The sequence below is a fragment of the Oncorhynchus mykiss genome, chromosome 2 (assembly GCF_057628025.1).
Source record: "Oncorhynchus mykiss isolate SJ-2025 chromosome 2, ASM5762802v1, whole genome shotgun sequence".
In the NCBI taxonomy this organism is placed as follows: domain Eukaryota; kingdom Metazoa; phylum Chordata; class Actinopteri; order Salmoniformes; family Salmonidae; genus Oncorhynchus; species Oncorhynchus mykiss.
In genome coordinates this window covers 20,127,113-20,143,145 of record NC_143023.1, presented here as the reverse complement: position 1 = coordinate 20,143,145, position 16,033 = coordinate 20,127,113, and the positions used below count along the sequence as shown (strand labels likewise).

Here is a 16,033-nt window from a genome sequence, read left to right as displayed (position 1 = left end):
CACTTTGACCCCACGGGGTGAGATCTTGCGTGGAGCCCCAGATCGAGGGAGATTATCAGTGGTCTTGTATGTCTTTTATTTCCTAATAATTGCTCCCACAGTTGATTTCTTCAAGCCAAGCTGCTTACCTATTGCAGATTCAGTCTTCCCAGCCTGGTGCAGGTCTACAATTTTGTTTCTGGTGTCCTTTGACAGCTCTTTGGTCTTGGCCATAGTGGAGTTTGGAGTGTGACTGTTTGAGTTTGTGGACAGGTGTCTTTTATACTGATAACAAGTTCAAACAGGTGCCATTAATACAGGTAACGAGTGGAGGACAGAGGAGCCTCTTAAAGAAGAAGTTACAGGTCTGTGAGAGCCAGAAATCTTGCTTGTTTGTAGGTGACCAAATACTTATTTTCCACCATAATTTGCAAATAAATTCATTAAAAATCCTACAATGTGATTTTCTGGATTTTTTTTCTAATTTTGTCTGTCATAGTTGAAGTGTACCTATGATGAAAATTACAGGCCTCTCTCATCTTTTTTAAGTGGGAGAACTTGCACAATTGGTGGCTGATTAAATACTTTTTTGCCCCACTGCATCCATTCTATAAGACCCCATTTCTATGCTGCTTGCCTGCACAAGAGCAAGAGGATTCTCAGGGCCAAAGAGGCTCCAGTTACCACAGAAATGCAACAAACACATAGAGCCTACATCACACAGATACCTTAATAAACAGCACACATCTTTAACTGTATGTGTGCTCTTTTGGATCTATATGCTCTATTTCTACACTGCGCACCTTTAGCCTAACAGAGGGACAGCATTCCTGTCACGCTCATAGTGTATAATACATGTCAGCAGAGACTGAGCCTGTTCCTGGAGACACAGCAATCTCCACAGCTTCTCTACGCTCAAACCAACCACACCCCTCCCAACACAACACTCCCCACACAGCCAGGGCCATTAGAGCTCATTAGTCTGATCAATAACCCCGTAAAAACCCTGTTAAACTGTAAAGGGTTTGAGAAAGACAGGGAACACATTCCTGGTTGGTTGGTCTGTCCTGTCTAATCTGATACTGTAGTTACAGTTGATATGAGGAAAGGCTACAGTATGTATGGATAAAGAGACTAATCCAAAGGTATTGAGAGAAAGAGTGTGTGTGTGTGTGTATGTGTGTGTGTGTGTGTGTGAGTGAGGGAGTGAGAGACAGCCAGTGTAACGGATGTGAAACGGCTAGCTTAGTTAGCAGTGCGCGCTAAGTAGCGTTTCAATCGGTGACGTCACTTGCTCTGAGACCTTGAAGTAGTAGTTCCCCTTGCTCTGCAAGGGCCGCGGCTTTTGTGGAGCGATGGGTAACGATGCTTCGTGGGTGACTGTTGTTGATGTATGCAGAGGGTCCCTGGTTCGCGCCCGGGTATGGGCGAGGGGATGGTCTAAACTTATACTGTTACACCTCTCACAGAGAGAGCGCTGTAACTAATTGGCGAGGGATCCCGTTACAGAAGACATTTCACCAACAGCAGCCGCATTTAAAAAAATACAATTTTCTATTCACTCAGAAATAGTCAAAAATAAACATGTTTTATTCCCTACTAAACTAAACCTATAAGGTGGACTGGAGAGTGTTAGTCAGTGATTTGCTACCACTACATGACATTGATGAAAGGCTACAAAAACGACAGCACACTGCGAGCGGAACATAATAGCATCGTTAAATGCTAACAGAGGTGGTAAGAGGCCAACTGCTATCCGATCCATAACATACAGTACAGTAGGCCCTGTGTGTCAGCTGCATTACTGACACAGTAACAGGACACCGTTCAGCTGTTGCAGGGATACATGTCACATACGAGTCAACACTGAGACTCTAGTCCTATGTAAGATGCCCTTGCCGACACATACCACACTTTATGAGTGAGGGACAATTTGAGGTAACCAGTAGGCCTATGGTAGCCTGGATCTCTGTTCAGCTATTACATTCCACTCCTTGCCACTCCTTTCATTTGCCTAAGATCTTTCTTTGACTGGAGTGGCAAGGAGTGGAATGGTAGCTAAAAAGACTGGTACCCAGGCTAGGAATATGGGTGATGACATGTGAATGGCTGAGGTTACTGCTTTGAATGAATCTGTTGATCTGCTATTTGATGACATAGTCTTATTACTACTGAAGGGGTTAATTGAAGTAGTGGCAGGGCCTTGGTACTGTATGTCTGTAACCATAACCTGTTATCAGAGTACAGTAGGCTAAAACACTCTAGTACAGTTTCAATCCAAAAATGTATTAGTCAAGACATTTTAGCATAATTATGGGTACATTTTGGGGCAGTTTGACTGAGTTTGTGTTTGCCTGCAGTACTACTTTTACACAGCAGAGGGGGATATGCTTCTGATAATGACACCGTTTACATCAAAAACGGATACGTACCTGTTCTAACAGAGTACAAGTTCTCATGTCTTCCATCAGCTTTAGGTGTTGCACAGTATAACTAACGCATTCACATAAATTAACTAATGCAATAAAATAAAACAAGAACAAGTTGGGTTCAAGTTCATCAACTGATTTGGAACTGGAACTGAAACAGCCAGATGATCTGGAACTGAAACAGCCAGATGATCTGGAACTGAAACAGCCAGATGATCTGGAACTGAAACAGCCAGATGATCTGGAACTGAAACAGCCAGATGATCTGGAACTGAAACAGCCAGATGATTTGGAACTGAAACAGCCAGATGATTTGGAACTGAAACAGCCAGATGATCTGGAACTGAAACAGCCAGATGATCTGGAACTGAAACAGCCAGATGATCTGGAACTGAAACAGCCAGATGATCTGGAACTGAACCTTGTAGTGAATGTAGATGAACCTACCTACCAGCAGAGGAAGTGTGAGAAACTGTCATTTTCTCAGTTGTGACTGCCTGTGTTGTGGTTCAGTGGAGCAGCTCTTCTCTGTACAGGAGAGGATGTGGCTGGGGTGGAGCCAGGCGAACTGTGCTGCTCACTATGTCGGAGTGTGTGCAGGCAGTGTATTGTACAGTCGTGGCCAAAAGTTTTTAGATTTTCACATAGTCTGCTGCCTCAGTTTGTATGATGGCAATTTGCATATACTCCAAAATGTTATGAAGAGTGTTCAGATGAATCGCAATTAATTGCAAAGTCCCTTTGCCATGCAACTGAACTGAATCCCCAAAAAACATTTCCACTGCATTTCAGCCCTGCCACAAAAGGACCAGCTGACATGTCAGTGATTCTCTCGTTAACACAGGTGTGAGTGGCTTCTCAGCCAAGGGAGTGGGCTCACTCACAATTTTGCCTAAGAACACAGCCATGAATAAAGAATGGTACCAACACATCCTCTGAGAGCAACTTCTCCCAACCATCCAGGAACAGTTTGGTGACGAACAATGCCTTTTCCAGCATGATGGAGCACCTTGCCATAAGGCAAAAGTGATAACTAAGTGGCTCGGGGAACAAAACAGCAACATTTTGGGTCCATGGCCAGGAAACTCCCCAGACCTTAATCCCATTGAGAACTTGTGGTCAATCCCCCAAGAGGCGGGTGGACAAACAAAAACCCACAAATTCTGACAAACTCCAAGCATTGATTATGCAAGAATGGGCTGCCATCAGTCAGGATGGGGCCCAGAAGTTAATTGACAACATGCCAGGGCAGATTGCAGAGGTCTTGAAAAAGAAGGGTCAACACTGCAAATATTGACTCTTTGCATCAACTTCATGTAATTGTCAATAAAAGCCTTTGACACGTATGAAATGCTTGTAATTATACTTCAGTATTCCATAGTAACATCTGACAAAAGACACTGAAGCAAAAGACACTAAAGACACTGAAGCAGCAAACTTTGAGAAAGTTAATATTTGTGTCATTCTCAAAACTTTTGGCCAGGACTGTATGTCTGCACATTGTATGTGTGTGTGAGTATGTGTGTAAACATACAGGATTGGGAATGTGTGTATATGCATAGTGCATATGGTATGTGTGTGGTTGTATGAATGCATGCATAGTATGTGAGTGTCTGAGTGTGTGTGTTGGAGTGTGTGTAGGGGCATGCAGGTTTCCGTGAAAGCATGTGCTGGATATGAGCAAGCGGGCAAAGTGGTGCAGGTGCGAGAGCGACGTGGTTCCTGTGGTCTCCCCTCTTCTCTCCTCCTCCATTTCCCCCTCCACATGAAGTGAACATCTGTGTGTGTGTGTGTGTGTGTGTGTGTGTGTGTGCGCTAAGCACCTAGAACCCAGGAAATCAATGCACCTGTCACACCTGGGTTCCCCATCTGGGTGACTGAAACACTGACCTGACTGAGGTTAAAGTTGTAGGGCCCAAACCAGGACTTACAGTAGACTGGCTACAGCACAGCTATTACGTCCTGGTCAGTAGCTCTAAATGTTAAAAATTCTGGTATTTTTGTGTGTTAAGATATATGCTTGCTTTAGATACGAATTACATCTCTGATACCATCTCTGTTCCTCATCTGACAACACAGAATAGACTACACTACTTGAGCATCTGACAACACAATAGACTATACTACTTGAGCATCTGACAACACAGAATAGAATACACTACTTTACCATCTGACAACACAGAACAAACTACACTACTTGACCATCTGATAACACAGAATAGAATACACTACTTGACCATCTGACAACACAGAATAGACTACACTACTTGACCATCTGATAACACAGAATAGAATACACTACTTGACCATCTGACAACACAGAATAGACTACACTACTTTACCATCTGACAACACAGAACAAACTACACTACTTAACCATCTGATAACACAGAATAGACTACACTACTTGACCATCTGACAACACAGAATAGACTACACTATTTGAGCATCTGACAACAGAATAGACTACACTACTTGAGCATCTGACAACACAGAATAGACTACACTACTTGAGCATCTGACAACACAGAATAGACTACACTACTTGAGCATCTGACAACACAGAATAGACTACACTACTTGAACATGACCATCTGACAACACAGAATAGACTATACTACTTGACCATCTGACAACACAGAATAGAGTATACTACTTGATCATCTGACAACACAGAATAGACTATACTACCTGACCATCTGACAACACAGAATAGACTACACTACCTGACCATCTGACAACACAGAATAGACTACACTACTTGACCATCTGACAACACAGAATAGACTACACTACCTGACCATCTGACAACACAGAATATACTACTTGACCATCTGACAACACAGAATAGACTACACTACCTGACAACACAGAATAGACTACACTACCTGACAACACAGAATAGACTATACTACTTGACCATCCGACAACTGTATTACATTATTGTTATGGCAGCCTTATGCAGTAACTGTTCAGTTTCCAGATTTCCATGAAATAGGACCTATAATTAATTACAATATGAGGGAAACAGTTTTCCTTAAAAAAAACGGTAATGAAGTATGTTAAAAAGTCATTTAAAATATAAACACGAGTAGACCACTGTTTAGCATAATGAACCAACATAACATGTCTATGAGGAAATAGCAAACGGTCTGTTTGAGATAAGTTTGAGTTGGGGTTTTTGAAGTGGTTTTTTCTCCAATTTATGCTTTGGCCACAATTACAAGTATAGAATGAATCAACATTATTTGATTGTGAGTTAACATAATATTTAAGTGAGATTTTCACTGGACAGTTACTTTAATGACAGAAGACTTGTGACATGTTACCATTGGCTCCATCTCTCCTTTCCATTACTCCGTCCATCCTTCTCCATCTCCTCCCTTGCGTCTTCTCTTTAGATGAGCGACCGACGTCACTCTAAAAGGTATATGTGCGCCACAGCCACATACAGTATGGGAGCATTAGGCGGACGAATGGGCAGCAACGCCACGGACAAAGTGCTTTTCCTCATCACCATCTCTGAGCAAATAAAGCTGAGATAGCGAGAACTCTGCATTTCTCCTTCATTGGAGCTGAAGCCCAGGCTGGCCTGTCCCCTCTGTTCTGTCCCTCTTGGGGAGGGAAGGAGGGACTGACACACTGTACAGTATATACATTCTGAAGGGGAGTATCAATTAGACACTACTTGGTACATCTACATGTTTATAGGCACAATCTGGAAGATATTCTGCTGTTCACTGGTAATTACTAACAATGATTTATACCCATTGATCCTTGAAGAATAGAACTAATGTCTCATAATGGGAATGTCTTGGTGATGTGTATTTGTAATTAGAGATGAGAGCTGCGGATGTCAGACAGAATATTGATTAGTACTGACTGACTGACAAGACTAGAGGACCAGAGGTTAATATGTTGTGGATAAACATCCATGGACTGGAAATTTCCCATCAGGCACCACACCGCCATTTCATTCATGCATTTGTTTATAAACATCCAGCAGACGTAAACAAACAACAGACAAGGGTATTGTTTTTTAACCAGTTTTAATTAACCCTGATTACAGCTTAATTACAAGTTTGAAAAATAAACACAAAAGAATTAAAGAGAAATTCAATATTATATCATGGTATTAAATCTCATCTCTCTGTTTGAGTGTTATATAACCGCATAGAGGGGGGGTGGGGGAGGGGCTTTACACAGTAAAACAATACAAATATTTTTTTATTTTAAATGAAACAATCCCCAAGATGAAAAAATATACAAGACCAAGAGAGAAAGTAACATTGTAAAATAGAAATGACAATATATGACAAGAGATAATCATATGTATTCCCCTCCACCCTCCCCAATAACCCCGCCCCTGCCAACCTCTTCTCTGTCGCCATAACAACCCCTCTAAGAATGAATATTACACTTTAGTTTATATTACAAATGTTAAAACCACATGAAAGACTGAGGAGGGGGCAGGAGCTGGTAGGGGGTCAAAACAGAAGCATGGAGGAGAGGTCTAAGTCACGATGACAGTGTGATGTACAGTTCACAACAACCCTAAAGCAGTAGTAACTCAACCATGGACCAATAATGAGAAGGATGGGGAGTTAAGTAATCCAACCATAACAATAACAATAACAATAATAAACAGCAATATTGACATCAGAAAGAAAAAGAACATTGGGAGTTTTTTTTTTTTACTTTGCTAAAGAAATGTTGTTATCCTTCTACAATTTCTCTAGCCCTCTCCTGACTGCCGACTTAGACATGAGACCTGGATATTCCCATCCCACACCATCCTGATAAACGATTACACTCCAGTCAACAGTCAGGTAGACAGACAATGCTGGCAATAGAGAGAAAGAGGGATGAAGAGTGAAGCAGAGGAAAAAAAGAGAACAAGCTGAATAATGCCCAGTCTGTTGCTTAGATATGATGAGTAGTTTATAAGGCAGCTGTCAGTTTCAATAGACACAGGGTGAGGTGGAGGTGAGGGAAGGGGACAGAGAGTGTGTGTGGTCAGATATACAACACCACCAGGATGGACAATAACAGCAGTCCGATGATTGTGACTTGCTCAGCCACACACTTCCCAGTCTGGAGGCCTGCCATTCCTGCTAGAGTTCTTACTGGTTGGTCAAGTCTTTGATTGCCCTGAGCCAATCAGAGGGCCGTTTGGCCCAGCCTCCAGACCTCGAACGCTCCAGGATGTCAAAACATCAAAGCAGCAAAACAGTGAGGACAGAGTGTGTGGGAAGGGTTTGGAAATGTGAGTCTGTGTGTGTGTGTGTTTTTGAGATAGTGGGCAGGGTATTCCAGGTGAAGTCTAACGTCATCTTTCCAGCCTCCACTGTTATCTGTACAGCAATCCTTAACCTCAACCTCCACCCCCACCAACCTGCTGGGAATATAGCTGATCCAGTCACGATTAGTAAACTGGCCGCTGTAGAGAACTGGCATAACTGGTTGGAGCTGAGAAACGACAGGATATCCCATCAACTAAAATCCCCTGGCCTGGCTAACCCTGAGCTCAATCACTCCCACTGGGGCCAGGGGGGAGTTGTGAGGTCTATTACAGTGAGATGAGGTCCCCGTAAGGTGAGACCAGCCCAGAGGGAGACTGGGGACAGGTGATGGTGGTCAGGTCTTCTACAAGCTGAGGGGGAGTAGGGCACCGTGATGGCAGATAGAATAGGCATGTTTAAATGATACTGCTGCATATTCAGAGTACTGAATATTCAGTGTACTGTATATTCAGAGTACTGTATATTCAGTGTACTGCATATTCAGAGTACTGTATATTCAGAGTACTGTATATTCAGAGTACTGTATATTCAGAGTACTGTATATTCAGAGTACTGCATATTCAGTGTACTGTATATTCAGAGTACTGAATATTCAGTGTACTGCATATTCAGTGTACTGCATATTCAGTGTACTGCATATTCAGTGTACTACAAATGCAGTTCTTTCATGATTCTCATTATTTTCATCATTTTGTCTGTCTATTCTGTGTCGTTTGTTGTCCCTTGGTCATAACAAAACATTTGGACTCCTACCCATCCCGTTGTCTCCCTCTCCTAAGGAAGTTTACCCGCTGAGAAACAGGATATTCTTTCCCCTCGCCTACCAGAACGAATCGCTTACAAAAACATCCTGAATCTGTCATTTCATTAAATGGCATGTTGTTTTAGTTTTTTATATCAGTTTGGAATTTCATATATAATATATACTAGCAAAAATATAAACGCAACATGCAACGATTTCAAAGATTTTACTGAGTTACAGTTCATAGAAGGAAATCAGTCAATTGAAATAAATTCCTTTGGCCCTATTCTATGGATTTCACATAACTGGGAATACAGATAAACATCTATTCGTCACAGATACCTTAAAAAAAAGGTAGCATAGAATTGATCAGGCTGTTGATTGTGGTCTGTGGAATGTTGTCCCACTCCTCTTCAATGGCTGTGCAAAGTTGCTGGATATTGACGGGAACTGGAACACGCTGTCATACATGTCGATCCAGAGCATCCCAAACATGCTCAATGCATGACGTCTGGTGAGTATGCAGGCCATGGAAGAACTGGGATATTTTCAGCTTCCAGGAACTGTGTACAGATCCTTGCGACATGGTGCAGTGCATTATTCTGAAACATGAGGGGATGGCAGGGGATGAATGGCACGACAATGGGCCTCAGGATCTCATCACGGTATCTCTCTGCATTCAAATTGCCATCAATAAAATGTTATTGTGTTCCTTGTCCATAGCTTATGCCTGCCCATACCATAACCCCAACGCCACCATGGGGCACTCTGTTCACAACGTTGACATCAGCAAACTTCTCGTCCACACGACGCCATACACATGGTCTGCGGTTGTGAGGCCGGTTGGACGTAGAGCCAAATTTCTAAAACAACATTGGAGGTGGCTTATGGTAGAGAAATTAACATTCAATTCTCTGGTAACATCTCTGGTGGACATTCGTGCAGTCAGCATGCCAATTGCACGGTCCCTCAAAACTTGAGCCACCTGTGGCATTGTTTTATTTGACAAAATGGCACATTTTAGAGTGGCCTTTTATTGTCCCCCAGCACAAGGTGCACCCGTGTTATGATCGTGCCGTTTAATCAGCTTCTTGATATGCCACACCTGTCAGGTAGACGGATTATCTTGGCAAAGGAGAAATGCTCACTAACAGGGATATAAATACATTTGTGCACAAAATTTGAGAGAAATAAGCTTTTTTTGTGTGTCTGGAAAATGTCTGGGATCTTTTATTTGGGACATGGGACCAACACTTTACATGTTGCATTTATATTTTTGTTCAGTGTATAAATATATAGTTTATACAAACGAGTGTGTATATCTCAGTTGGACTTTCTCGTTTTATATATATTTTTTATTAAGACTCTTGTAAAGAGTTTATACATGCTATAAAACAAGGCATAGAGAGGCAGTGTGTGTGCGTGTGTGTGTATATATATGTATATGTGTGTGTGTGTGTGTCTACAGGTGTGCTTGCATATGCGGTGTTGTGTGCGTATTCTGCTGGTTTAGTTAACACTATGAGACTATGGTTGATAGAACAGGAGTAAGGGATTTGGGTGGAGCTGGTGAACTAGGATTCTGTGCAGGTGGCCCTTGCTTCTGCCCTGCCATGGGAAAGACAAGGCTAAGCTAGGATAAGCTAGGATAAGCTAACAGTTAAAAGATACTGGACCCCTCACTCTCCTTTTCCATAGGAGAGCTCTCTCCCCCTCCCGATGGTCCCCTCGCTGTTCCTCTCTGTCATCTTTATCCTCCCTTCTCTCATTTAGATCAGGATCTTTCAGGCATGGTCCACAAAAGAAAGGGAAGGAAGTAGGAGAGAGAGAGAAAAGATTACAGAAAGAGAGGAAAGTACAAAAGTGATGACAGAGGAGTGTTAGAGAGAAATAAAGTGTGTGTTGAATAGCAGTACCCTTCAGTAGCAGTCCAAGAGCAAAGCCATGTCCCAAAGTCCTGCCACTGCCCGTTTCCCCAGCAGCTGGTGTGTGTGTGTCTGTGGCATCCCTGAGTGGAGTGGCCAGTGTTGCGAGGAGGAGTCTCTGCCAGTTCACCACGACTAGGTTCCACAGCCCCCAATCGACAGCTCAACTTTCCTGTGTGTCTGTTATGGGTAAACTCCCGGTCATTTATTGGGTAAATCACCAACGTTTCGGCATCACTGTGCCTTCTTCAGGGTCATACTCTTACACCCATGCTCTCCTCCTCAGTCTTCTCTCTCTCTGTGTGTCTGATACAGGTACAGTCTTCTCTCTCTCTGTGTGTCTGATACAGGTACAGTCTTCTCTCTCTCTGTGTGTCTGATACAGGTACAGGCACTTGTAGAAGCCCCGTCTTCATACAAAAATATAATGGGAGAAATCTCATCCTCCATGTCTGCAGGGCTGTGGAGCTGGGCTGTCTGAGTTGGGGTCCCCTGAGGAGAAAGAGTCTAACCCTAGATGGGGGGGGGGGGGCAGAAGGCAAGTAATGTGGGGCAAGAGATGTGGGGCAAGAGATGTGGGGCAAGAGATGTGGGGCAAGAGATGTGGGGCAAGAGATGTGGGGCAAGAGATGTGGGGCAAGAGATGTGGGGCAAGAGATGTGGGGCAAGAGATGTGGGGCAGTGCTGGGCTGGAGGCTGGACACGAGGCTGACGGTGGGCTGGACTGGAAGCTGGCTTGGGGGTTCCATCCAGACACAAGCAGAGAGTAGCGTCCCCTCTGGTTCTGCCCCTGGTTTAAGTCACTGAGTCTGGGCTTGCTTGGACCAAAAGTCCCCTCTCTCCTCTTTTCTACAAGTCTCTGAGGGAGGGGTCTCGTTACAGTAGAAGGTAAGGGCTTTGGGAGGAGGGTGTGGACTGCATCAGGGTTTGGAGTTTGATTAGGCCCAGGTTTAGTTTGAGTTAGGAGAGAACTGTCTGTCTGTCAGAATGGCAGGAGGACTACAGGAGTCATTTACACTATCCTAAACCACCACGGTCTGCTAGCATTAGTGTTTCTATGTATCTCTATGTGTGTGGATCAGCATCAGCAGTCCTTGTTCTCCAGTGACAGTTGGGCGGTGGCCTGGTGCAGGTCCTGGTTCACCCCCCTCTGAGCCAACGGGAGGGAACACTCATACCCCCCCAGGGCTGGGGGACTGGGGGCGCTGCCAGCCCCGTTCTCCTGCATCCCTCCATTCTTCTCCGTCTCTCTTTCCCTCTCCTTCTCCCCTCGTACTTTCTTGTCGTCCTGCTCTTCCATGGCCTCCATTCGTTGGTCTTCACTCCAGCGCCGTTTGAAGCGCAGCTTGAGTGGAATGCACTTGGTCTGCCCCTGGGCGGGGGACTGGGGAGGGGGGGTGTCGCCTGGCTCGGCCGGCTCACTCTTCAGTGTGGGTGGTCCGCGGTGGGGGTGGGAGGTGAAGAAGGGCAGCAGGCCTGGAGGAGGGGGTGCGGGGGCCTTGAAGACATCCTCATCCAGGTCCTCGTCGTGGGGGTGTGGGTGGGAGGAGGTCCCGTTGGGGTGGTGGAGGTGAGGCCGGGGGTGTCGGGGGGAGAAGAGGTCATACTCGTAGCCCCGGTCGTCGGGGTCTTCGTCGCTGATGTCAGTCACCTCCACCTCTTCTTCTGACTCAATATCTGAGATGGGCTCCACCTACAGAGAGACAGAGAGTGTCGATATCACAGTCACAAACGTTTAGCCATCAGGATCCTCAACACATACAGTCAAACCGTTCAAAGTGACTATGTCCCCTTGTGGGTCTCACCTTGATCTTGGGCAGCCCGGTGCTGTTGAGGGAGCCGGTGGAGGAGGAGTTGGAGATGAGTCCTGACCCGCCGGCTGAGCTCAGGTCACTGCCGAAGGACAGGGAGGACCCCAGACCAGAGGACGACAGGGACCCTGAGCCCGAGGACAGTGAGCTCTGCCTGGGGTGGTGGTTCTGGCTACCGTCCCTCTGCTTCCGGCCCAATGGAGGAGGCTGCAGCTTGAACTTGAAGGGCGAGAGGTGAGGCGGCTCCTCACCCAGGTGCAGTGGGTGGTGGATGGGGTGGGGGTGGGAATGGGCCGAGTGAGGGTGGGCTGAGTGCGGGTGAGGGTGGGCCGAGTGAGGGTGAGGAGAGTGGGATTGGGACAGGGGTGATGGGTGTCGATGACTATTCAGACCTGAGCGTTCTCCTCCTCTCTCTGCTCCTCCCCTCTCGCCCAGTTCTCTCTTGTCTTGGGCGAGGCGGTGTGGCTGGGGAATGATGACGTTGGGGTAGTGGAGGAAGGCTCTGGGGCTAAGGTGGTAGTTGTAAACACTCTGGTGGTGGGCCTGCAGGTAGCGCTTCATTTCCTCAGGGTTGAAGGAGAAGTGGGAGCCCAACATGGGGGAGAGGGAGGGGGATGGGGTGTAGGGCAGGTGGGAAGAGGGGGTCAAGGACAGGGCTGGGGACAGAGGTGGGGCTATGAGCCCTGCACCCCCAGGGCCAGGCAGGGGGGACACGGGGAAGGGGGACAAGTTGTCGGGGTGGACCCTGTGTCCCAGGGGGCCGCGGGAGCCTGGGTGGGCGTTGGGGTTCCCAGCTCCACCATACATCCTAAACAGAGACTCATGTGACAAACGGGGGTGGATCATACTCCTGTACCCTCCCCCTCCTCCCCCTGGCCCTCCTCCTCCTCCCCCACTCAGCCCTCTCTCTCCCCCCCTGTCCTCCCCTCCTCCCCCGCTGCCGTCCTCGATCTCAGAGTTGACAGAGGTCCCATCGCTGCAGTCGCTGACCGAGCCGCGAGCCATTCGCCGAGCCACGGCGCTGAACACACCCCCGGGGCTACGCAGGTCCTCATTGGGTGAAAGCATGTCGGATGGCGTGGACGGTGGGAAGCGGAAATGAGTTCCGGCTGCGGAAGGCAATGGTGGAGCACTCTGAGGAACACCACTACCTGTTAGAGAACAGGAGAGAGAGGGAAGAGAGGAGGAGAACGGAGAGATACAATGATGAGGGGAGTAATATACATTCTAAGTAATGATATGGATTAGCACAGTCAGTGTTTAAGGATTTAGTGACGTCTGTGACACACACACAGTGAGTGGTACCTGTGGAGCCCATGTCTATGAAAGGGTAGTTGACCAGGACCAGTTTGTTGAAGTTGAACTTGTAGGTGAACCTCTTCCCTTTGGTCTTGTGGAGGATTCTCTTGTTGTAGTAATACCTGGTGGGGAAACAGACCAATATGGGGTCATACAGGAACTCTTCAAATGGTACCACACACAGTCATACAGGAACTCTTCAAATGGTACCACACACAGTCATACAGGAACTCTTTAAATGGTACCACACACAGTCATACAGGAACTCTTCAAATGGTACCACACACAGTCATACAGGAACTCTTCAAATGGTACCACACACAGTCATACAGGAACTCTTCAAATGGTACCACACACAGTCATACAGGAACTCTTCAAATGGTACCACACACACAGTCATACAGGAACTCTTCAAATGGTACCACACACAGTCATACAGGAACTCTTCAAATGGTACCACACACACAGTCATACAGTAACTCTTCAAATGGTACCACACACACAGTCATACAGGAACTCTTCAAATGGTACCACACACACAGTCATACAGTAACTCTTCAAATGGTACCACACACAGTCATACAGGAACTCTTCAAATGGTACCACACACACAGTCATACAGGAACTCTTCAAATGGTACCACACACAGTCATACAGGAACTCTTCAAATGGTACCACACACAGTCATACAGGAACTCTTCAAATGGTACCACACACAGTCATACAGGAACTCTTCAAATGGTACCCCACACACAGTCATACAGGAACTCTTCAAATGGTACCCCACACACAGTCATACAGGAACTCTTCAAATGGTACCACACACAGTCATACAGGAACTCTTCAAATGGTACCACACACACAGTCATACAGGAACTCTTCAAATGGTACCCCACACACAGTCATACAGGAACTCTTCAAATGGTACCACACACAGTCATACAGGAACTCTTCAAATGGTACCACACACACAGTCATACAGGAACTCTTCAAATGGTACCACACACACAGTCATACAGTAACTCTTCAAATGGTACCACACACACAGTCATACAGGAACTCTTCAAATGGTACCACACACAGTCATACAGGAACTCTTCAAATGGTACCACACACACAGTCATACAGGAACTCTTCAAATGGTACCACACACATTCATACAGGAACTCTTCAAATGGTACCACACAGGGGGAAATTATTTATTTTCAATAAACCCAGGTCTGTCATGTCCCTCCACACACAGCTAGTGAATGGTCTTATTAACTAGTATTGTGTGACGTCCACACAAAGTAGCCAGGAGAGATGGGGTGTGTGTGTGTGTTAATATATCGGCATCCGACCAAATCAGAGGCACAGTAGTTTAGTCAGGGCTTTTCTAGACCAACTGGTCACACACTCCCCTGTCCCTCTGTTAACCCTAGTCCATCTCTTTATGTACCATTCATCTAAACCCACCAATAATCACACTCCCCTGTCCCTCTGTTAACCCTAGTCCATCTCTCTATGTACCATTCATCTAAACCCACCAATAATCACACTCCCCTGTCCCTCTGTTAACCCTAGTCCATCTCTTTATGTACCATTCATCTAAACCCACCAATAATCACCGCTCTGACTAACCCCACAGCCCCTCACCAACCAAACACCGCTCTGACTAACCCCACAGCCCCTCACCAACCAAACACCGCTCTGACTAACCCCAAAGCCCCTCACCAACCAAACACCGCTCTGACTAACCCCACAGCCCCTCACCAACCAAACATCGCTCTGACTAACCCCACAGCCCCTCACCAACCAAACACCGCTCTGACTAACCCCACAGCCCCTCACCAACCTAACACCGCTCTGACGAACTACACAGCCCCTCACCAACCAAACACCGCTCTGACTAACCCCACAGCCCCTCACCAACCTAAGACCGCTCTGACTAACCCCACAGCCCCTCACCAACCTAACACCGCTCTGACTAACCCCACAGCCCCTCACCAACCTAACACCGCTCTGACTAACCCCACAGCCCCTCATCAACCTAACACCGCTCTGACTAACCCCACAGCCCCCTCACCAACCTAACACCGCTCTGACTAACCCCACAGCCCCTCACCAACCTAACACCGCTCTGACTAACCCCACAGCCCCTCACCAACCTAACACCGCTCTGACTAACCGCACAGCCCCTCATCAACCTAACACCGCTCTGACTAACCCCACAGCCCCTCACCAACCTAACACCGCTCTGACTAACCCCACAGCCCCTCATCAACCTAACACCGCTCTGACTAACCCCACAGCCCCCTCACCAACCTAACACCGCTCTGACTAACCCCACAGCCCCCTCACCAACCTAACACCACTCTGACTAACCCCACAGCCCCTCACCAACCTAACACCGCTCTGACTAACCCCAAAGCCCCTCACCAACCTAACACCGCTCTGACTAACCCCACAGCCCCCTCACCAACCTAACACCGCTCTGACTAACCCCACAGCCCCCTCACCAACCTAACACCGCTCTGACTAACCCCACAGCCCCCTCACCAACCTA

The 16,033-nt window shown here is 46.5% G+C and overlaps 1 protein-coding gene across 2 annotated transcripts in view; it reads right to left on the bottom strand.

Moving 5' to 3' along the window:
- Positions 1–6,440: 6,440 nt before the first annotated feature.
- The window catches only part of erfl3 (Ets2 repressor factor like 3), an 84,060-nt gene continuing 74,467 nt past the window's right edge, over positions 6,441–16,033 (bottom strand). For both annotated transcript variants that reach the window (XM_021623645.3, XM_021623653.3), the window contains exons 3-5: positions 13,495–13,610; positions 12,184–13,340; positions 6,441–12,071 (exon numbers count right to left, since the gene is read on the bottom strand). In XM_021623645.3, the coding sequence (XP_021479320.3) occupies positions 11,463–12,071; positions 12,184–13,340; positions 13,495–13,610 (1,882 nt within the window). In that variant the 3' untranslated portion in view covers positions 6,441–11,462. The remainder of the gene's footprint in view (positions 12,072–12,183; positions 13,341–13,494; positions 13,611–16,033) is intronic.